Source organism: Triturus cristatus, chromosome 12, assembly GCF_964204655.1.
Source record: "Triturus cristatus chromosome 12, aTriCri1.1, whole genome shotgun sequence".
NCBI classification, from domain to species: Eukaryota; Metazoa; Chordata; class Amphibia; order Caudata; family Salamandridae; genus Triturus; species Triturus cristatus.
Window position 1 is genome coordinate 817,597,815 of NC_140595.1, and position 23,681 is coordinate 817,621,495.

Sequence of the window (23,681 nt, forward strand, 5' to 3'; positions counted from 1 at the left end):
GGACAGTTGTCCAGCACCGTGTTTGACGTCAGTCCAAGGGGGCACTAGGCGGGTGCCTGCCTCTGCCTGCGAGGAGAGGTTTGGAGGGGGTCCCAGCGGGGCAGAGGTGGGCTAGTGAACGGTGTCACAGGGCTTCTATCTCACCAGGGCTCACAAATACTAGAGCATGGATCAGCACGTAAGTAGGCGCTACCTTGTGCGTCATGTTGTGTTGCGTGAGTGCCCTTGGAAATCACGAGTGGGTTTGGGCTCACAAGTTAAGAGTGGTCCTCGGCTCAGCGGCTGTGGAGAAAGAGAGAGCAGACTCCGAACTCTATAATAATGAGATTTATTCTGAAGAGTCCTCCGAGTCCTCCGAGTCCTCCTTGTCCCTGGGACTGCTGGTCTCAGTATAGACGCCCATCAATTTCAGCCTCCTGTACCTGCAGGGAGAAGAAGGATGGGTCAGCCCCCCAGCCACAGAGACCCGCCTGAAAACGAGCACACCATAGATGCAGACAGACACCAGGATGCACACGGGTGAGCAGACAATTTACGAGACGCGGAGAGAAACAGACACCAGGAGACTCCCAAGCGGGCAGACACCGCAAGAGACACAAAATCAGATAAGCAGCAGGATAAACCTAGACAAGCAGACAGCTCAACAGCCACAGATGCAGACAGACATCAGGATCACCCTGGATGAGCAGACAGCTCAGAGGCGCAGATGCAGACAGACATCAGGATCACCCCGGATGAGCAGACAGCTCAGAGGCACAGAGACAGACAGACACCAGGATGCACCGGGGTGAGCAGACATTTTACGAGATGCAGAGACAAACAGACATCAGGAGACACCCACGCGAGCAGACACCTCAAGAGACACAGCAGACAAACACCAGAATAAACCTAGATAAGCAGACAGTTCAAGAGACATAGATGAAGACAGACACCAGGATGCACACGGGTGAGCAGAGAAGTCACCAGACAAAGAGACAACCAGACACCAGGAGACACCCAAGCGAGCGGACACCTCAAGAGACACAGAAACAGACAAACTCCAGGATAAACATAAATAAGCAGACACAGATCCAGACAGACCCCAGGATCACCCTAGATGAACAGACAGTTTAGAGACAAAGACAGCCAGACACCAGGATATAAACAGATGAGCAGGCAGCGCAAGAGACACAGAGGCAGACAGACACCAAGATACACACCGATGAGCAGACAGCTCAGAGCCACAGAGTCAGACAGACACCAGGATACACACAGATGAGCAGACAGCTCAGAGACACAAAGGCAGACAGACATCAGGATCACACTGGATGAGCAGACAGATCGGAGGCACAGAGACAGACAGATAGCAGGATTTACCTGGATGAGCAGACAGCTTAGAGACAAAGACAGTCAGACACCAGGATATAAACAGATGAGCAGGCAGCGCAAGAGTCACAGAGGTAGACGGACACCAGGATACACACAGATGAGCAGACATCTCAGGGGCACAGAGACAGACTGACGCCAGCATAAACCTGGATGAGCAGACAGCTCAAAGACACAGAGACAGACAGACACCAGGATACACAGGGATGAGCAGACATCTCAGAGGCACAGAGGCAGACAGAAACCAGGATTTCCCTAGATGAGCAGACAGCTCAGAGGCACAGAGACAGACAGATAGCAGGATTTCCCTGGATGAGCAGACAGCTGAGAGACAAAGACAGTCAAACACCAGGATATAAACAGATGAGCAGGCAGTGCAAGAGACACAGAGGCAGACAGACACCAAGATACAGACGGATGAGCAGACAGCTCAGAGGCACAGAGTCAGACGGACACCAGGATACACACAGATGAGCAGACAGCTCAGAGACACAAAGGCAGACAGACACCAGGATACACTGGGATGAGCAGACATCTCAGAGGCACAGAGACAGACAGACACCAGGATAAACCTGGATGAGCAAACAGCTTAGAGACAAAGACAATCAGACACCAGGATATAAACAGATGAGCAGGCAGCGCAAGAGACACAGAGGCAGACAGACACCAAGATACAGACGGATGAACAGACAGCTCAGAGGCACAGAGGCAGACAGACACCAGGATTTCCCTGGATGAGGAGACAGCTTAGAGACAAAGACAATCAGACACCAGGATATAAACAAATGAGCAGGCAGCGCAAGAGACACAGAGGCAGACAGACACCAGGATACACACGAATGAGCAGCCGGATCAGAGACCCCAATGGCAGACAGACACCAGGATACACACAGATGAGCAGACATCTCAGAGGCACAGAGACAGACAGACACCAGGATACACACAGATGAGCAGACATCTCAGGGCCACAGAGGCAGACAGACACCAAGATACACACGGATGAGCAGACGGATCAGAGACCCCAACGGCAGACAGACACCAGGATACACACAGATGAGCAGACATCTCAGGGCCACAGAGACAGACAGACACCAGGATACACAGGGATGAGCAGACATCTCAGAGGCACAGAGACAGACAGAAACCAGGATTTCCCTGGATAAGCAGACAGCTTAGAGACAAAGACAATCAGACACCAGGATATAAACAGATGAGCAGGCAGCGCAAGAGACACAGAGGCAGACAGACACCAGGATACACACAGATGAGCAGATGGATCAGAGACCCCAATAGCAGACAGACACCAGGATACACACAGCTGAGCAGACATCTCAGAGGCAAAGAGACAGACCCCAGGATACACACAGATGAGCAGACATCTCAGGGGCACAGAGACAGACTGACACCAGGATAAACCTGGTTGAGCAGACAGCTCAAAGACACAGAGACAGACAGACACCAGGATAAACCTGGATGAGCAGACACTTCAGAGGCACAGTGATATGCACAGGCATTAAGGCAAAGATATCTGCACAGACATATTGACAGACAGAAGGATGCACACAGATGGAATTACACCGGCATATGCACAGAATGGACAGAGCCAAGGAACACAAACAGACAGCATGGAATGCAGAGCTCACATGGGTAGATACTGGCAAACTCAAACTCAAAGAAAAACACAAATGGATTGATAGAGACAAAGGGGCTGATGTTGAGTTTGTCGGATAGGGGACTCCGTTGCAAACACAAGGAGTACCCTGCCCACCAAACCTTCAGTATGCCTGCTGTAGTGTCGTGTAAATGTAGAATGACTGAACTCTTTTGGTTCCTGTTGGACTCTGTATACCTGTGATGTAAGCATTGGAGGGTAAAAGCAGGTTTAGAATGTTGAGTTCTTGCTTACACACTGAAGAATAAAGACGTGTATAAGTACTCTTCATGTGTGATGTAGTCATCGGCGAGTGCCTGGGCTGGGTAGGACGCTACACCTGCCTCCTTCAGAGATGGGCTGGCGTTAACTATTCTGTTGATGGAGAATCTGTTGGCTCCATCGACGGAAAACGTCCTCAGATGACCCAATGGGCCAGGGGCCAACAGAGGAAGAACATTACACCACCCACCCAGAAGGTGAAAAAGTCTAGTCTGTGCCTTGCAAAGTAGAAAAGCTTCCACCGGAGCCTTACTGGGCTCACAGTGGAGCCCAATGAGACTCAACGTCTTGTTGCTGCTCCCAAATGCAGAGCAGTTTGTGGGTCTCCGGACGCCTCACGCTATGCTGAATGTGCTTTCAGATCTCGGGGCGGCGGGCGGCTCACAGGTTGCGGCAAGCCCTTAGAAGACATTGGAGCAAACCGGAGGGATGTGCCTTCCCTGTGACTTCCTGAGGCAGCACGGGCCCATTTCTCCCTCTGTCGGCGCTGTGAGCTGTGCTGTGTTCACTTTGACGGAGCTCAATTGCAATCGCTTGACTGTTGCTTTAGCTAGAAATGCCCCTCAGAGGATTAGAACCCACAGATCCAAAGCAAGCCCTGTCAGTCAGTGGCTAGCTGTTGTAAGTGTGTGCTTGACTTGGCAGGTGTGCCATCTACCAACACGTGAACAAACCTCCACAAATACTGATTTATACATAGAGGCCAACAGGGACATCATCACACAAAATCACATTTATATAGTAAGAGGAGACAGAGAGGGCAGTGTGTGTAGAAACACACATACCAACATGCACATGCAGACACATAAAGATGGGCCCAGAGGTAAACATACACCGCTCAGACTCACAACACTCACTCAAAGAAGCAGACCACGAAGCCCACCAGGATGGAGAATGCAGAGCTCCCGGCAAGCACCATAATCAGCTGGACCAAATCCATCTCTTCTGCAAGGGGGGAAAAAGAGAAGTCAGTGGTGCAAGAGTGAGAACTCATCTCAAGACAGAGGAGCAAAGGGTCTGGAGAAGAGAGATATCAAATCAGAGGAGTAAGGGGCGTGGATAACAGATGTCTCAAATCAGAGGAGCAAGAGGTCTGGAGAAGAGAGATCTCAAATCAGAGAAACAAGAGGTCTGGAGACGAGAGATCTCAAATCAGAGGAGCAAGAGGTCTGGAGAAGAGAGATCTCAAATCAGAGGAGCAAGAGGTCTGGAGAAGAGAGATCTCAGAATCAGAAGAGCAAGAGGTCTGGAGAACAGATATCTCAAATCAGAGGAGCAAGAGGTCTGGAGAAGAGAGATCTCAAGTCAGAGGAGCAAAGGGTCTGTGGAGCAGAGATCTCAAGTCAGAGGAGTATGTCATCTGGGAGCAGAGATCTCAAGTTGGAGGTGCAAGGGGTCTGGAGAAGAGAGATCTCAAGTCAGAGGAGCAAAGGGTCTGCGGAGCAGGGATTTCAAGTCAGAGGAGTATGTCATCTGGGGAGCAGAGATCTCAAGTTGGAGGTGCAAGGGGTCTGGAGAAGAGAGATCTCAAGTCAGAGGAGCATAGGGTCTGCGGAGCAGGGATTTCAAGTCTGAGGAGTATGTCATCTGGGGAGCAGAGATCTCAAGTTGGAGGTGCAAGGGGGCTGGACAAGTGTAGATCCAGAGTCAGAGGGGACAAGGGGGTGAGAGCAAAGATCCCAAGGCAGAGGGAGTAGGAGAGCAGAGATCTTGAGACGGAGGAGAAGAGGACCTGGGGAGCAGAGAGGTCTTGCATCAGAGATGGACGGCGCCTGTGGTAAAGTAGAGACCTCAGATCAAAGAAGAAAGGCCCGAAGGAGAGCAGCCATCTCAGTTTAGATGGGCAAGTGGGTGAATGCAGAGTTCACAAGTCAGGACCAGAGGATGTGGGAGAGCAGAGACAGCGGCGAAAGGATTCTAGGTAGAGTTGAGATCTCACATTTTAGGTGCAAATGGCGTGGGTAGAGTAAAACTCAGGTCAATAGAGTCGGGTCAGAAGAGAAGAGATCTCAAGTCAGCGGAGCAGGAGTGGGGGAGTGCAAAGACCTCGAGACATAGGATCAAGGATCTAGGGCAAAGCATAGATTGGATATCCAAGGAACATGGGATTTATGGGAGACCAGAGATCTCAAGCCAGAGGAACAAGGATTCTGCAGAGAACATGGATCTCAAGTCAGAGGAGCGAGGATAGGAGGAGGTAGATCGCAAGTCAGAGGTATAAAGGTGGGACAGTTTACTACTAGAGTCACAGAAGCATGGAGTGTGAGAGCAAAGACTTCAATCCAGGGAGACCGGATGTGGGAGAGAGAGCCCATATTAACACACCATCACAAAATGTATCAACAATTTCATAAAACACCATGAGGTCGCTTCTCCACCACACTTAGACAAAGTTTGTAGACAGAGCTTGTGGTTTCCACAGATCCAACTCTGAGGCCGGTTTCAGGCACTTCCTGACTTTTGTTTATTGATCCCAGTCTAGTCTAGCCATAGTCTTTGGTTCACAGTGTCAGTAAGAAGGTAGGATGGAGGTGGGAGGGAGCTCCTTCTACCCTTGAACCAAAGCGAAGGCACAAAAGAGGAAGGGTCTCCTCACTTAACTACCCCTCAGTCTACTGTAGGTAACTCTTCTCTCAGAAAATGGAACAGGAAAGGGTTCTCCCTACACCTCAGAGGGACTTGCAGTCCAATCACCAGCATCCCAGAGTCTTGTCCACTTCAGATAATATCAGGAAGGATTTGGAGAATTCCTCAAGATGTTGTGGTCTAGGTTTTCATCAACCTCAATCTTATGTACCCTCATGTAAATCAAAATGGGTTGGAGGCTTACGCAGCCACACACAGCACATACAACACACATATATATGGTAAACATATGTGTATCATCAAGTCACAGAATCTCGCTTTGCGGAACTCAAGGGCACGGACTCTCCAGAGCCACGAGGGGGATCTTTTCTGTCCCAACAGATCTCTAGTCAGAGGAGCGGGAACCTGTAGAAAAGCAGAGGATCTGGATGAGGAATACAGACTGGACAGTGGGCGAGGAGTAGAGGGAATAAACATTGGGTTACTGTAAGGGAGCATAGAGTCTAGGTGAGGGAGGCGGAGGTGGAGAGCATGCAAAGGCACAGAAGGGTAGACACCCCATAACTGAGAAGAAAGGCCCTCAGACAATGGGCTATGGAGATGGAAGAAATATTCAAGTAAGGAAAATCACTGGGGGAAGTGGTGCTGAACTAAGCACTTAGTCTGGAACAGAATGCACCTGTGAAGTATCTCTGGGACATGGTGGACTTTCCGAAAGCACATCTGGGCTAACAGATGACCAAACACTGGGGGAAGAGGAAGACATTAGGCTGAGGGCATGGGGGCCTTGGGTGAAGAGTATTTAATAGAGGAAGATGAAGTAGAGAAGCAGAAGAAGGGCAAGAAAAAATATGGGCTTATTTAGGGTTTCACGTACCGCCCAGATGTGGGTATGCCCAGATGTGGGTCCTCTGCTCACTGTGTCACTGAAACCAAGCTGTACCCGGCTGATGAGCCCATAACTAGAGTGATAATGGTCCCGGAATGCTTATGTTCTGGTTCAGGGAGCACCTGGCTTGGTGGTTCACACTGGACTGTTCCCATGAGCAGCAGGGTCAAGACAGATTTGCATATGGCTGGGTCCAAACTGAGGCGGCGTGGTGAGCCAAAGAACAATGGGTTGGAGTGCTACCTAGAGCTATTGCTACTGGTTAAACGTATTGCAAGCAGCCTCCCATCACCTTTAGTTTATATTGTTTTATTTAGGGTTTGGCAGAGCACGGGGAATGCCGTAAAATACTCAGCCTTCTACCCTGCCAAGCTTGTTCTTTCCCCCATTCTATTTAAAGTCAGGGAAAAGCTGGGTAACCAATAGCGGAACCTCTGCTGGCTTCCCCAGGGGTAACACTTGACCCAGCAGCCTTTCTGCCACTGGATTTCCAGGTCACCAAGACCACCGTTCACTTTACCTGATCGTGTTGTTATATGGCCCCAGGGACATTGTCAACATTGCTAAAGTTAGCATGAGCTTTGCTGCCATGATGCTGCTTTTGCCCACATTACTACATGACTTTATTTTTCAAGATTCTGTTTGAGCCTTTCACATGAGAACTGTTTGCTTATCGCGTTCTCTGCTGTTCCAGGAGTTTAGTCTGAACACGATGTGCAAGGTCGATAAACAATGCCCTTGTTGTGGTCAGTCCCTAGCACCTAGACATAACATGCTACCCACAGCTGCAATGCTGGAGACTCGCGCTTTGATATTACGGGGATGCATGTTGTTCACACACACTTGGAGAAAGCCCTTTTCATGGAGAAGAGCTATGCTGTTCCTTTGATGTAAACCTTCCATCTAGACTTTAATGTATGGGGTCTGCTGTAAAAGCCCAGAGATCTTCTTTTATATAAATAAGCTTCCAGTCAAGGGGAGGGTGGTTAGGCCTTATAGTCCTTTTTCCACCTTTTTTATATAATGACTTCACCCATCGTACTCTATGGGATTGTAACAATGCTAATTGTTTTGAGTTTATGCATTTTGCTGCTGGTTGTGGCTCGTATACTGTATTATAGCGCACGATAGTTAAAAAAACCATTTTGAACTATTAAAGTGACTGCCAATTCTTATTGTGGACAAGTACGAGTGAACGGGCGAAAGGGTATGTCTTGCAAGCACGATTCCTAAGAGATTCGGGAGTCTTGTGTTCTGGGTTGTCTAATCATTTGCAGCTTCTTCATTTTGGAGGAGAACGAATGAGACACTATAGCTAGTCGGTTTGGGGATTTTGGGTACTAAGGTGATAGGTTGGTACACCCCTATACACCGAGGTCCTGTTTTCCTGTCCATAGTTCTGTGTAGGTGCAGAATCCCCGCAACAGTGTCTGCCATGGGATTCATACGGACACAGCGGGGAAAATGATTATTGGCCCTCAGGCATGGGGAAAAAGCTTCCTACATGTCAGGGCCATTCATTCTTTTGTTTTTTAAGAAGCAAACTCCTGCTTTTGAAGTTTGTTTCTAAAAATTAAAAAAAGGTTTGCCAAGAGTGTGCGTTAAACATGGTGCCTGCTCAGCAAATTTCACTGCTGTGAATGGTTCCATGCAACTGGCTGCTCTCTTCACAGCAGTGAGATCCCCGCCAGCCAGGAGGGGGCTCCGTACGTGAACTCTACTTCCCCCGGGGGATGCCGTCCAGGGGCTAAACAAGGTCCATAGTTTTAAAAATGGTTTTCAATGTGGACAAGGCAGAGCGATGGTTCTGCTGGGGCGGAAGGAGGGCTCACCATCTGCAAAATGGAAGCATTAGGATTAGTAAGAGGGAGGAGCTTCAAGTGGAAACGCCCATGGGTGGGCGGGGCTTACCTGGATAACACTTTGCCATGGACCAGCAGCTCATGCTGTGCTTCTTGCAGGTCGTGCAGTTGATTGCAGATTTCTCGGTCCCTGTATGGAGGAGAGGACATGGCTGTCACTTTGTCTTGGGAGAGGACCTTATCCAGTTCCACATGTCTCCTCCACCCAGTAACCCTCTTCCTTCGGAGCCCTGGTTCTCTCCAGGATTCTCCCTTCTCGGCAGCACCTCTCCTCACAACTGCCTCCGCCTCCACTGTGGTACATCCAATCGCCTACTCTGTTACCCTCTACTACTGCACTAAACATTTCCAAGAAGCATCTCTTCCACCACAACTCTACAGCATATTGCCACCCCTGATGTTGACGTCTTCTGCTATTTCAGAATTAGGGCCACTCTCTTTTGGGGTACCCCTCCAATGGTTGCATGTGATCAGACATCACCTCAAAGTAGCTCCCCATTTCCACTACCCCCTGGTTATCATCACATGTACACAAGAGCCGCTGTCACTTTCTATTCTCTGTTATGCAATACAGTCACTCATGGGCTTGGAGAAAATGGGTACCAACTCTTCTCTCTTCTTAAAGAGCTGCCCTCTGCCTCTCACACTCTCCCCTCTCCCCCTCACAGCCTGATTAGATACAGATTTCCTGCTGCTCCCCAGCCCCAGGGGTATACTTACTGCACGTGGGTGGGCACAGAACTGCAAGAGAGGGAGACACAGAGCTGGTTAGACACTGATGGCAGCAGGAAGAGGGAACAAGCAAAGAGGTGGTAACACTGAGTAAGGGCAGTCCTTGCTGTGGCTTCCTGCCCTTCTTGACCGTTTGACCCCGCGCCTTACCCCAGTGTGCTCAACAACGTCAAGGCCCTCAAAGTGCTCCTCAGAATTTTGGCTGACCCAGCAGCACAGCACAAAGCTCTGCTGAATTGGGGGCTACCCCTAAATTGTACCAACACCAGTGGTGTAATGAAAATTGGGCCCCCTTAAGACCCAGTCAGGCGCTCTCAGGCCAGGGGCCCACCGCCTCTGCCCAGTGCCGGAGGTGGCTACTGATTGGGCTTCACATGTGTCATGTGACAAGTCTGAGCTGCGAGGCTGTCATCTCTGTAATGTGTGGAGTCTGAGCTTTGTGTCTATGTTACATGTGAAGTGGAGGCTCTGTGCGCCGTGGCTGCATTGTTTTATGTGCAGTGACAATTTAGCCAGGATTTACTGACACTTTGCACCATGTTTGCTTCTTAAAAGTGACACAAACCCAACGTAAAGCGTTGTGGAGGGATTTACTTTCCAATAAAAATTGCAATTTAAATTGAAAAAGTTTCTTAAAGTAACACAATGTAGCACAATGCACTGCTTTGAGCTACTTTGCATCAAGGCAGCATATCGGGTTTGTATAGGGGGTGGTACATGGGCGTTCCTATGCAACCACCCATGCACTGTGATGCAAATCCCTATCTACTAACATGACAGGTAATTTAACCCCAAAAATGCCTCCTCGAGGCAGGTTTAACAGTGAAGCTAGTTTTAAAACTTTCCACATCTTTCAACTTTCCACATATGCTGCACTGTACAGCACACATACAAGGAGGGGAAGTATTAAAGCATAGCTTTTGTACTGAAAGGGTCCCCCTCAAGTATAACACCTCTGCTTGAAAGAAAGGTTACTGTAGTGCAAGGGTGTGTGCTTTGGCACATGGCAACCTAAAGAAGGCCATCACCAGGAGAGAGAAACAGTGCCATATCTTACCAGCTATGCCACTGTTCTGCTCTTTCTCTTTTGAGCAGAGTAGCAAATGTAGTTGCTGCGCTGCATTGAAGGATAAATTGGTAAACCTGCCCCTTTGTGTTGTGTGGAGGGTGTCCTCTTACAGAAACACAATCATCTTCCATAGTTCAGGGTTAAGGCCTCCAGAGCTCTCTGTCCTAGAGCATCCCTGGGGCCAGTGTCTTAGAGATGCTGACGTGCATTTGACAGGTTGCGACCTCTGACAGCAACATACATTGAGCCAAGAGATCTGGCCACCAGCACTACCTGTCCTAAACCTGCTTGGGTCCTTATGCAAAGTAGAGTCAGATTCTGTTCAGCTACAGCTCCGCCCCACTTGGGATGTCTGGCCCACACACATCCCAGAGATATTGTCCGACTCTTGTCTCTCTTTACTGTGGTAAGTTATGGAAAATGCCTCCTTTCTAATTGCTTGGAAGTTGACCCAAATTTGCATTAGGCTCTGACTTCTCACCAGAGCAAGCATTCCTCCCACCACCGTTTGTGTGTTTGATGTAATGCCTTGGTGGCCAAGGGTGTGCCGAGACGTGGGTCCCTCGCTCACTGTGCCACTGGAACCAAAGTATACCCGACTGATGAGCCCTGATGAGGCCGAAACTGGCCCTGGGTTGCTTGTGTTCTGGTTCCTTTTTTTAAAAAAAAAACTCTTTATTAAAGAATTTTAAATTTACACCCCCCGCAAATTGCCCACCCCCCACCCCAAACTCAGACCTGCCCTGTATTACCAAGTTCAAACAATGTTTTATTTCATAACATGTTTCATTGTTAATATTATAGTAGAAAAAACCTTGGGAAAAAGGAGAGAAAAAAAAGAGAGAAAAGAGAGAAGAGACATAGAAGAGATTTCACTTAATACAAAGGCCTGACACAGTTCGAGTCTATAATAGATATTTAACATGTATTAATTAAGAATTTTCTATTTGTCTTTGTGACCATTGCAATAGCAGATCCCATATTGCCAGTCCTTTTTTACGTTTACCACATCCCTTTCTTTTATATATGGCTACCTCTAAACTACAACTAGCCAGCAATCGAGACCTCCACTGTTGGAACACGGGTGAGTTTGTGTCCAGCCATGCTGACGCGAATACATAATCTAAAAACCGCCATTGCAACGAATATCAGCCCTCGTATATATTTTGGTCGTTCAGTATTAGCTACACCTAACATAATCTCATCAACGGAGATTTTTACTCTTGCATTAAATACTTCTGATAGAAAGGCTGAAATATCATTCACTACATTTGTTAATACTGTACAGGAAGCAAATATATGTATGCTGTCAGCTTCAGCTAATGCACATCTAGGGCATGTAGTTCCTTTTCCCGTCCCCCATTTAGCAATTTTATAGGGAGTATAGTATAGAAAGAAAAAGGTTTTATAATATTGAGCCTGTAACTTAGTAGACATTAAACAGGACTGATATATTGAGAAAGAGTGGTGGACGGTTTCAGCCGAGACCCCAAGTTTAGCCTGCCATTTCATTATATATTTATCCAAATCATCTGGGTTGCAGATGTTCAATAATTCATACATTTCTCCGATTTTTATATTAGTCTTATTAGACAAATTCTCCATTATCTGAACCATTTGAAATTTTTGTCCCCCCCCCCCCCCCACCTTTCTTCAAAAGAAAATCCAGAATTTGCAGGAAGTTTAAGAAATCCTGATGATCTAGATTGTACTCCAACTGTAATTCCCCAAAAGAATTCAGTCCTGAAATCGTAAAAAAAACATACGAGTTTTGTAATCCCATTCGATACCATCTTTCCATACATGTGTTGTTAAGAATCCCGGGAAGATTGCTATTGTTGTAGATTAGGGTATAATAAGATAATCGTCCAATACCTACTAATTTATGCACAAAATTCCAAGCCTTATAGATATCAAATATAGACTTAAATCTAACTTTTTTAAAGTAACTGTCGTTCACATGATGCCATAAACATTCTCTAGATTAATTTCCTAATAACAGCTCTTGTGGTGTTGGAATATTCCCTTCACTACTGGCCTCTGTCTTAAATAGTACATTAATACAGTATTTTAGTATGGTGGCCCACTAATATAATTTGAAATTAGGCTGTGCCATTCCCCCTCTATCTTTAGGGAGAGTAATGGTTCGTAGGGCTCTTCGTGGTTTCTTATACCCCCATAAAAACCTAGAAAACATACTATCCATGTCTTTGAATAATTGCGGTGGAAATGTCAGACAAATTGATCTAAAAAAAAAAAAGATCTGGACAAAAAAAGCATTTTAATCAAGTTGCACCGACCCCCGATAGACAGATGAAGATTATTGTCTTGTGTTCCGGTCCAGGGAAGGCATGGCTTGGCAGTTCGGGCTGGACTGTTCCCATGAGGAACAGAGTCAAGACTGATTTGCATATATTTCTGAGTGTAATCTGAGGTGGCATGGTGGGCAGAAGAACGATGGGTTGGAATTCTACCCAGAGAGATTGCCAGAGGTTAGACTTATTGCAAACATTCCTCCCATCACCTTTTGTGTGTTTGGCATACAGGATGTAGCCAGCCTTGGTGGGATTCAAACCTGCAACATGGACATCAAAGCAGTTTTCAGAGATAACATTTATTCCACTGAGGCATCTTGTTGCCTTGAGTAGAGAGTACCAGATGACAAAAATCTTTGTCACATGCAGTCATTTTCAAAAGACTGGTTACTTAAGCTTTTGACCACCTTTGGGTGCCCGCTATGAGCTAAAATTTCATTTCACCGTACCCATTGTGACCCTAACCTTTGAGTCAGTCCCTAGCTGTCTGATAATCCCCACCTCAGTGATGGACCTTGATGGCACTGGGGTGAGGCCCAGTGTTGCCTTGACAAGGAGTATCCACTATTATTGGCTTTGGGACCCCCAGTATACGTTTGCGTATACTGACTGAGCTACCCTCCCTGATCCCTGAGCTGAAGAGAAGGAAGGACTGGAATCATTGGGACCCTCTTAGAGACACTGTAAACCCATCTGCCGCCCATCTTTCACTGGGTAGAACATGGGAACTGAGACCCATAGGAACTCAAACGTCACCCAGTGAGGTCTCAAGTCTGCAGAAGCCGTCATCGCCCATCCACGAAGGAAGACAAAGGCTATTGGCTAATGTAATACAGCGCCTTACGCCGCATGTATTAATGGCTTGTGGTCATAGCTCAGTCCCAGAAGGTGGCAGGATATTTTGCTTCTTGTTTCGATATTTTATATTAACTGCCTAACTTTACCTTCTGTATGTGTAAGAATAAGGGGCAGCCCCGTAGCCCTGGGGCCCGGGTACTCAAGAGTCAGTGGACTCTCAAGAAGGAAGAGTAAACCCCTACTTCCTTGGAGAAAAGTATTTTAACGACGCCTGCAGCCTCAGAACCAGGGACCCCCCCCACAGCGACCAGCAGAGGATAAGATTTCCCAACATCAAAAGGCACCCCTGCACCTGGAGCTCTGCGGCCCCCTGTGCCCGACTCCTGGGTACCTACCTATCCTCCAACTACCCAACTTACCTCTCGAAGTGGTGGTGGCACCTGAAGAATCTTCGTCCCCGAGCTTGCAGCCTTTGTCCGTCCTTGAGCTTTCCCATTGAAATCCATTGAGCGCCCGAAGGCTCAAAAGCACCCTGCACCCATCCGCCCGAGTGGCCCTGGCAGTGTAACTTCTACTCCTACCTACTTCCCCATTTGCCCTGAGCAAGTGACCAGGAGTCCAGTTCCCACAGCCGGGTGGCCTGATAGTCAGCACTTCACACCTGCCAGTCCAGGTAAGACTCCAAGCACTTCACACCTGCCAGTCCAGGTAAGACTCCAAGCACTTCACACCTAGCACTTCACACCTGCCAGTCCAGGTAAGACTCCAAGCACTTCACACCTGCCAGTCCAGGTAAGACTCCAAGCACTTCACACCTAGCACTTCACACCTGCCAGTCCAGGTAAGACTCCAAGCACTTCACACCTGCCAGTCCAGGTAAGACAGGTCACAGGCCTGTCGGCCCCTGGGGTACTTGCTGCGTGATAGTGATGGAACACTGTTAACTTTAAGTTAAAGTCGTAATGGACTCGGAACACTAGCCGCCATGGAAACACTTGAGTCCCAACCTCAAGGGAAGGCTGTGTAATCATTTGTGAATGTTCTATTTTTTCTTTGTGTGATCGGCAGCAGAAATAAAATTCTGCTATTTTTGTGAAAGCGAGTATTTGACTGTATTTATTGAATGTATTGCTGCTGCTGCACATATGTTGAGTTGTGAGCCTTCACTAACCTGTACCCCCTTCCCCCTCCCAAGGGACCCTTGGATCGCTCGGACCATGCCACTCTGAGAGTCAAGTACAGAATGGGTACTTGGCCAAGTTGCTCAGAGTCCCTAGTAGATCAGGCACTGGGGCATCAAGAGTAAAGGCCTTATCACCCACGGTTGGGCCCAGTGGCCGCTGCGTGCCCCGTGGCCCTCTGAAACTGGTTCTGACAAGAGTCAAATTGTGTTTCACATGCGATTCTCTCTTGTTTCAGCAAGCATCTAGTATGTCAGCACTGACATGACAAGACTATGGAAATCTCCTTTTTGTGCTTTGAAAAAAAATACAGCTTCTCTGGAGCCTCCAAACCTCAGATATTTGGACCTATGGGGTCCAATAAAAGCAGAGAAGAGATGTATCTCCCAGGGTCAGAGGGTAGTTCAATTAGGGCTTCAAGTGGGATGGAAAAAGAGAGAGGTCTCTAAAAGGGGTGTGGCCTAAAAAGCTTGACTAGCGATCCTTTCCAAGGGGTGTGGCCGATATAAATAAGGGTGTGGTTTAACACTTGTAAAGTAAAACCTTGTGCTTCCTGTAGAGTACCGGCCCAACCAGTATTTTGTGGCTGCTCCGAGTTTTCTGTTATTGCATCCAGTCATATCATACAGTACATGGCATGCATCTAAAACAGGCCAAACGTATTTGCTTTGCCAATGCTTGTTAGTTGTTTTAGATGAATGTGAAACAACATTTTTTTTGGTGAATAATTAGAATTGGAAATGTTCAATTCTGTAAACATGAAGCTTTCAATGAAACATTACTAGGGTCTTAGAAAGGAGAAGTGGTCTTCGGACTGTCTCAATCACTCCGTTTCTCCCCTTCACAGCACTTTCCTCATCTGTTTTCGAATTTTTTAGACACTTATGTCCTTTTTCTCCCAATATTTCTGAAATCCTCCATCTACATAACTCGCACTTCATCACTTTCCTATTCAGCGCCCTCTTTCCATTCTCTCCTACACATGCTTCCTGGCATCTCCTTCTCTTCACTATCCCCAAAGACACACCACACTCATTCTCCTGTAAGCACTGTGTTTTCTTTTACTTTAGCCCTGTCAGTGTTTCAGCAACTTGGTTTGGTCTCTCTCCCATGATCCGCTGCTTGCTAGTCCATCAGGTGTTGGAGTACAAGGATCTGCACTGGGCTGGATGAAATCCTCTCTCGTTCTAGTTCCCAGGTTGTCTACCTTCCTCCTTACAGCTCCAAATTCAAGACTTTAACACAGGGAATTCCCTCAGGCTCTTCTTTAAGCCCTACCCTTTTTAATTTGTATGTTCAGTGCTAGCTGACTTCATGTGTTCCTTTGGTTTTAAGTTTATGAGCTATGCAAACAACGCCCAAATGTTAATCTCGTTAGATGGCAGCTTGGTAAACCCTGCCGATAGACCTCAAGAGTGTATGCTTGCACTGGCTGGCAGACAATTTATAGAAATTCAGCTCTGACAAAACTGAGGGCTTGATTCACAAAGGTAAACTTGCTCTTTTGTGTAAGGTTATGATTGTTTGCTATTCACAAAGGTATTTTGCTAGTCGTATCTTGACGAATGCAGAGTTTTCACACATAAAAAGATAGGACTGGCCTGTTGTTTTATGTGCGGAGACCCTGTGGTTGTAAAGATACCACTAGTAAAATACCTTTCTAAATAGCAAACAATTGTAAACTTATATAAAATGGCACAGCAATTTTATTGATATGAAGAAATATGATCACGTCACCTCCATGCTGCTGGAACTCCATTTATTCCATCAGCCAAACCAGAAGCCTCATTTAAAACGCGATCACGACCAGCACTCGTGTTTATCTTACGGACAAGTTCACCATCTCTGGTGCTTCTTGGCACACTGGCAGAAAGGACACCATCAGACTGCAGACTAAGAAGTGTAAAACAGAAGAAACAAGACAGCAGACGTTTTCCATCTATGCAGCCAGAATCTGGAACAGCATCCCAGTATCCATCAGGACTGCCCCAATCCGGCTCCAACTTAGGAAAGAGTTGAAAACGCACCTCTTTAAAGTAGACAACATCCCAATGCATTAACTGTGCGCAACCCAGCGTCCCCTCCACATAGTCATTCACTTTATGCTTGCCATGGACTACCTATAGCACTCTGCTGCCTTTTGGGTAGGTTTGTCCTATAGAAACAGCATAGACATACATACATACATACATACATACTTACATGCATATGTACATACATACGTACATACATACATACATATATAACATATGTACATACATACATACATATATACATACATACGTACATATATACATACATACATACATACATACGTACATACATACATACATACATATGTACATACATACATACATACATACGTAGCTTGTTGAGACTCTCTACGGTTTCTCCCTCATTGCTTTTCACCTTCTCTATTGGGCCTGACCCCAATCCTGGTCCCATGTGTTTTGCTTTCATGATAATTCTATACAAAATTATTTTATTTCGTATGGCACATATATGTCCATTCGTGGTGTAAGCGACTGTTTTGAGCTGCAATTCCCTTGTTGTTGGTTTACCTTTTGGGTTGATCAAACGACTAAAACACATTCAAAATGTAGCTACAACTCTTGACTTGGGATGGTCTGGTTTTTCTTGCCTACTCTTGAAATGCATGACGCGTGGAGGGTTGAATAAATTGTACTTTTTTGGGTGTCCAGGGATCCAGAAATCCCAATGAGGAGCTGTCAAGGACATCATGTCTGTAAGGCCCTCCCTTCCTCGTCGCCACACCCCACCCCTCCAGATGCCCCACCTACGCAGCCATCTTACCATTCCTGGCGTACTCGTTCAGCTTCACCCCCAGCAGCCAGTCCCAGTACGGGCGGAAGTCCTGCAGCTTGTTGTTTATCTCTAGAAATTAAAGAAAGTTGTGATTATGTCAGGTGGGGTTATGCCACAGCCTTGTGGGTGCGATGTTAGGCCACTAGCACCTCTAGTTTTAGGAAATGTTATGACAGGGACCCGTCATCCCACAACGCTGTGCTTCCCCTTCACAATCATGTGTGTGGCAGATTCCAGACTGGAAAGTGTACCCAGAATTAAGAACCCAGGGATAGGGGGTGAGTGAAAGAGCATCTTGCCAATATGAAAGACAGGCATGCATGAGTTAGCTACAGCAGGATTTCAGGATATCTGGGAAAAATAGATTCGCAAGCAATTAATATATATGGGAATCCGTTACATAGACCGTGGTTACAATGAAAACTGGTATGGCTCTGGCCCAACATTACAGTAGAGATTAGTAAGGGAAACCAGTACACCCTCCAATTGACTCTTTCTGATGGCTCTTGCCTACCACTAATGGGCATCTGAGGGGCACACCTTCAAAAAAGAAAAGAACCGGCAGAGAGGCAGAGCCAGCAGAGAGGGCCTAATCTCAATCAATGCTGGAACTGCGGACGCAGACTTCTGGACAGAACCCACTCATTCTGGGGATACAAGGTATTATTAAAGACGTTTAGGCCCAAGAATTAGCTGGAAAATCAATTTTCATGGCGTACTCTGGAGTCAAAAAGAGGCAAGAAAGAGTTGAAAGTCAATTCCGTTGACCCAAAGTCCTACTCATGGACTGGACCTCTACTTGGCCAAGTCACTGGCACCGTAATGCAAATTTATATTTCTTTCCCGGGGGAAGGTCCTGTGGCGATGGAGGGCATTACAGGTGTGTACAGGTAGCCTAACGGACAGTTGGCTGGGTATCTTTGAGAAGAAGGTGGTGAGATTCATTGGAATTGCGATAGTTGTCGAATTATTGTGTGAACCAAAAGGCTTGCGGTGCTCATAATAATGACAAACAGATCTTTGGGTTGGGATCCCAGTTCAAATTGTTTGATAGTGTGGGTCCCCGTAGACAGAGAGCTGTTCCACCACATGTCACTTTCTTGGACATCTTGGGGCAGACCAAGAAGGTTCTAGAAACCAGTGAGGGCCCAGTTTATGCAGGGATCTTAATTCACTGCTTTAACATGGCTTGTGCTCAGCACATAAGACCTTGACATTTTGCTGAATCAATGTTTGGAGTGTTTCTTCATGTTTTGGTCTGGTTTGAAGTCCATCCATTCTAGCTGCCCGGTTTTGCAGAATTTTAACTTCTGGTAAATGAGTTTTGGGCAGACCTGACCTGAGGACACAGGATTAGAGCAATCCGGCCTCTTTATAATCAGAGATCTCACTGACCCCAGCTGGAGCTAGCATGTTGAATTAGTGATTTATGAAGGGCGTTTCCTTACCAAAGAAGGTGACCAGGTTATAGACCTATGGTCTTGCCAACTTCCATGTGAATACTTATGTACGTGGTCTTTGTAGAGGGCGGGAAGAGTTGGGTCTAAGTATTCTAATTCTTCCCTTTTCTTTTGTTTCTGAAGATGAACAGTTTGTTGTTGGTGAGCTCTTTCGAGGGTGCTCAAAGGCGTGGCTTGCATTTGCGTGTCTTAGATGAATATATGACGTTACAACGCAAACCATTACAATGCATGCTTTTACAACGTGGTTTTTACATTACAACTACCATTACACCGCATGATTTTACAACGCATGCCATTACAACGCATTTTAAAAAAATACCATTGCAACGCATTCCATTACAACGCATAATACTTTTAGGGCAACAGTAGGGTAAGTGTTGGATAGTGTCGGGGTGAAAATTACTATTCTCACTCCAGTGAGTGCAACAGTAGGGTAAGTGTTGGATAGTGTCGGGGTGAAAATTACTATTCTAACTCCAGTGAGTGCAACAGTAGGGTAAGTGTTGGATAGTGTCGGGGTGAAAATTACCATTCTCATCTACCCCAAAACCCATACACAACCTAAAACTAAAATATTTCCATTACTTACCTTATAATGCGTTGTAATGTCATGCGTTGTAGTGACATGTGTTGTAATGGCATGCGTTGTAATGGCATGCGATGTAAAGGTAGTTGTGTTGTAACAGTTGCATTGTAAAAGCAGTGCGATGTAATGACTGCGTTGTAATGGATGTTTCCCTTTTTAGAGTGTGCGTGCTCACATGATTTTTCAGAAAAGTGCTGAAGTCGTTTGGGAGGGGCTGACTTCGGACCTGGAATTGGCAGATGAGAGAGATGAGTTCAAGCTTAAGGTCGATGGAAAAGTCTCTGAAAGATCAGAAAGGCTGGCCCTTGTGAGTTGGATTGACACTGAGCATGGAGATAAGCTTCAAGTTTCAAATGTATTTAAATGCATAGTTAATTAAATCCAGTGCAGATTAAAAGAAAAAGAACAAGATACATTTTAAGACCCAAGTAAAAAATAAATCTGACACTCACATAATAATTTAGATTTTGCATAAGAGAGGATTCTATGATAATGCTAGGGTTGAAAAGTGCACAGACAGTAATAGACCTGTAAACAAGCAGAGGCTGGCAGAGTACTCAAATGCCAAGGGAACTTTACCCATAGTCTGGCCCTTCTTCAGGACTAGCCTAATAAAGAGCTGGGTGCAATAAAACCATCACAAGAGGTGGACTTCCTGCCATATGTCATCGAACGTGGGCGTCGTCAGCGGAATCATAAGGAATAGAGAGCAGTGCAGAAGAGATTTAACATGTAGGATTTACAGGCGACCGAGGATGCTGCAGGACCATCCCATACTGGGTCTTGGTAGTTTTTTTTCTGCCAGTGCAAGAAACCTTACTAGCTTGCAATTCAGCTGTGGTCCTCTGACTTGAGGCAGGCTAGCACTGCCTGTCTCCGCGTGCGGACCCCACATGAGTTAAACTGAATTTTAAGCAGTCGAGTCCTCTAGTCCTTCAGGTTGGTGGACGGGCAAAGCAGGTGTGGCATACCCTCTGTTCCATCGCCACACACGTGGCAGGTTTGCCTCCTCCGCCACTGTGGAAGATGCAGGGCAGACGGAAGTATGCCCTAATGATGTTTCAGAAGCTTTTCCCTCATGCTCCTGGAGTAGCCCAGGCTGAAGTAAATCTGCTGGCCACGTGATTTGCAACCATTAATCGTCATCCAGGCGTGGCTTCGGTCTGAGAAGGAGGCCTTGTCTTCTACTGAAGAAAGAATCCTGATTGACTTCCGAACCGCTTTTATGAAGGCTGCACGGCTAGTTGGAATGTCCCAGAGTTGGGAGAGCCCGGTGATTGCCAGGGATTCCTGAAGGAAGGTTCTGGCCGGTGATGTACTCCTGGGTGAAGCTCTTGCCAGAGTAGATGATTTAGGGTGTTAGGGGCAGCATTCCTGATCCTGTGCCAGCAGGCTATGTATGCCCCTTGCCTTGCCAAGAATTGTTTGGTTAGGCCAAACTCAAACCAGCTCTGCACTGCCGAGGAATAGTTAGGTGTGGGGAACATAATTCTGTAGACCTTAAGTAGTGTGCTGTCCAGGATCTTAGAGTCTCTTCCTGCCAAAGCTTCACTTCTATATGTGATGGTTGTTTTGAGCAACCTGGAGAAGTGGAGAGAGCGTCAGGCCTGTCAGCTTGGATTTTAAGTTCCTCAGCGTTACTACCAAGGCCAGCCCTTTCCTTCTGATCATTTCTCGCTGGTTGACAAATTGACCACCATTGTCAATGATCTCTGAGAATGGAGATAAGGATGGAAAGATGGGCAGTCCAGTCCATAGTAAGGGGTGGTTTGCAGTGGATTGTGGATGATGTTGCTACAACAGGGTCATGGATGCGGCCTTTTGAGATAAGGGGAGGTTGTTGTTGACTCTCTTGCTCATTAATAAAGCCTGCTTTGTCTCTGTTGGTGTAGAGTCTAGTGTCTCTCTTTCATTAATGGGTGGCCTTCAGACATTCCCCCTACACTCAACAAGGAAAGCCCGATTCACCAAGGGACTTAAGTGTCGTGCAGAGTCTCCACACCTGTGGCGGAGTCTCCATACTCGCGGTGGAATCTCCGTATGGCGCACTGCAGAGTGTGTGCCGTACAGAGATTCTGATTCGAGTGCGGGGACTTCACATTCGTTATTTTACTACAAGTAAGTCCCTTGGTTATTTGGGCCCAGAATGTGGATATTGTCATCTCACATTGGTAACTGTAAAGGTGTGGTGCCACATGGCCCAATGAACACATTAACTAGCTTCTGCAACACTAACCACATACTAGATTGACTGAGACAGTATTTTACTCAAACGCTTCTTTGGAAAGGCTTCATCCAATATAATTCTGTCTCTGTTACTCATGTCAAGATTCCCGTCCTGTCCTGAGCCAGTGCTATTAGGAATTACTTCGTCCCGCAGCTCTGCAAGGAACAATAGGTAACAACGTAAACATTTTTATGGAGAAGAAGGCCTGATTTATATCTCGGCGGACGGGTTACTCCATCACGACGGTGACGGATATCCCGTCCGCCGAAATATAAATCCCCTGGGATATAATGGGAACAATATATCAGCGGACGGGATATCCATCACCGTTGTGACGGAGTAACCTGTAGATCTAAATCAGACCTGATTGTAGGCGCTTTCCGTGCAGGTAACCGCGCTGGGGCCGTGTAAGGGGGGATTTCGAGGCACGATGCCGAGCAAAAATTAAATAAATAATTAATGTTCCCTCCCCTTTACGTGGCCCCACCGCTGTTACGTGCATGGAACGCGGCTGCCTAATTGTTCTGGGTTGTATTGGGTTTAGCACATATGATATTGGCTTTGCAGTATCTCTATGGCAGGCTGGGTGTCTTGATGGCAGGTGGTGGGAGAAGGGGCGTTAGACTGACTGAACAAAAGGTCGGGCTGGTTGTTTCCTTCAAAGACTCATTTGGGAGCTGCCTGAAGAAGTGAAGTCCATTCTGCACAAATTCCCAATAAATGACTTTGATTGCCCAATTAAGGTATCCATTCTTTACTTTCTTCAGATGAATATTTATATATACATATATGTGTTTGTGTGTGTTTGCGTGTGTGTGTGTGCGCGCGCGCACACAAGTGTGCCACTCCTCTCATCAGTGAATGTCCCATCCTGTCTGGTGAGTGACCCAGTAGCCGGAGAGGGCGTGTCAACCTATCTCCAATTAGCACTGATTACATACATACATACATAAATACATTTTTGCGTCATATTTAGCATGTGAAAACTGACGCAAACGTGGCGCAAGGGGCTTATAAATCTGCCCCTAAGGCTCTTGGGCTCGGCTATCTGACTTTGATAAAAGGAGAAATACGACAGAAAGAGAGTTGTTAAGGTGGAGAGCTTCAAGTCAAGACCGATTGGAAAGACAATGGGTCAGAAGAGAGAGTACACAGGGCGCCTCCCCCGGCCGCCCACAGCCACTCAGCAGCTCCAGGCCGTGGAATGTTAATTTGAAAGAGTAAACACGAAAAGTGCACGTGGAAAAGGGAACCTATTCAGCACACCTTCTGACGCCAGTATGATGACGTTACCTATGACGCGGAACACTCGGTGGGTTTTTCCCGTCACAACCTCCATGTCGGCTGCATCTGCATAAAAAGAAACATTCATTTTAAAGACGCTCTTTTGAATGTTTTTAACAAATTCAACTTTAAAAAAAACAACATTTTAAATAGATTATTGTTTCACACAATTTCTTCTGTCAGTTCCTTTAGATGGGACTTTTCCTCGCTCCATTTCAGAACAGGTGAACCCCTGGTGATAGTTTTATCCATCACCCTAACACTTCTTTTGCCCTTTGCCCATCACTAACCCCCTTTCCATTGCTCATCTTTGCATAACACCTCAGCTCCTCCCCCTCGGGGTGTTGTAGCCCACACCATGGACCTTGCAGTCCGGGTGTGAGGAGGGAACCCAATGATGAAGCATGTCACTGTTCGGTGAGTGAGGGTTCTTGTCCTAAAACTAGTGAGCATACAGGACTCAACTTCTATACAGGTCAATCAATTAATCAATCAATGCATTTATAAAGCCCACTACTTATCCGTGAGGGTCTCAAGGCGCTAGGGGGGAGGGGGGTGCTGCTAC

At 46.7% G+C, this 23,681-nt stretch overlaps 1 protein-coding gene across 1 annotated transcript in view; it reads right to left on the minus strand.

The window, feature by feature from the left end:
- Positions 1 to 328: 328 nt before the first annotated feature.
- The window catches only part of TMEM95 (transmembrane protein 95), a 552,801-nt gene continuing 529,448 nt past the window's right edge, over positions 329 to 23,681 (minus strand). The window contains exons 4-9 of the mRNA XM_085637265.1: positions 23,126 to 23,182; positions 17,545 to 17,625; positions 9,356 to 9,376; positions 8,685 to 8,765; positions 4,156 to 4,243; positions 329 to 422 (exon numbers count right to left, since the gene is read on the minus strand). Coding sequence (XP_085493391.1) covers positions 329 to 422; positions 4,156 to 4,243; positions 8,685 to 8,765; positions 9,356 to 9,376; positions 17,545 to 17,625; positions 23,126 to 23,182 — 422 coding nt within the window. The remainder of the gene's footprint in view (positions 423 to 4,155; positions 4,244 to 8,684; positions 8,766 to 9,355; positions 9,377 to 17,544; positions 17,626 to 23,125; positions 23,183 to 23,681) is intronic.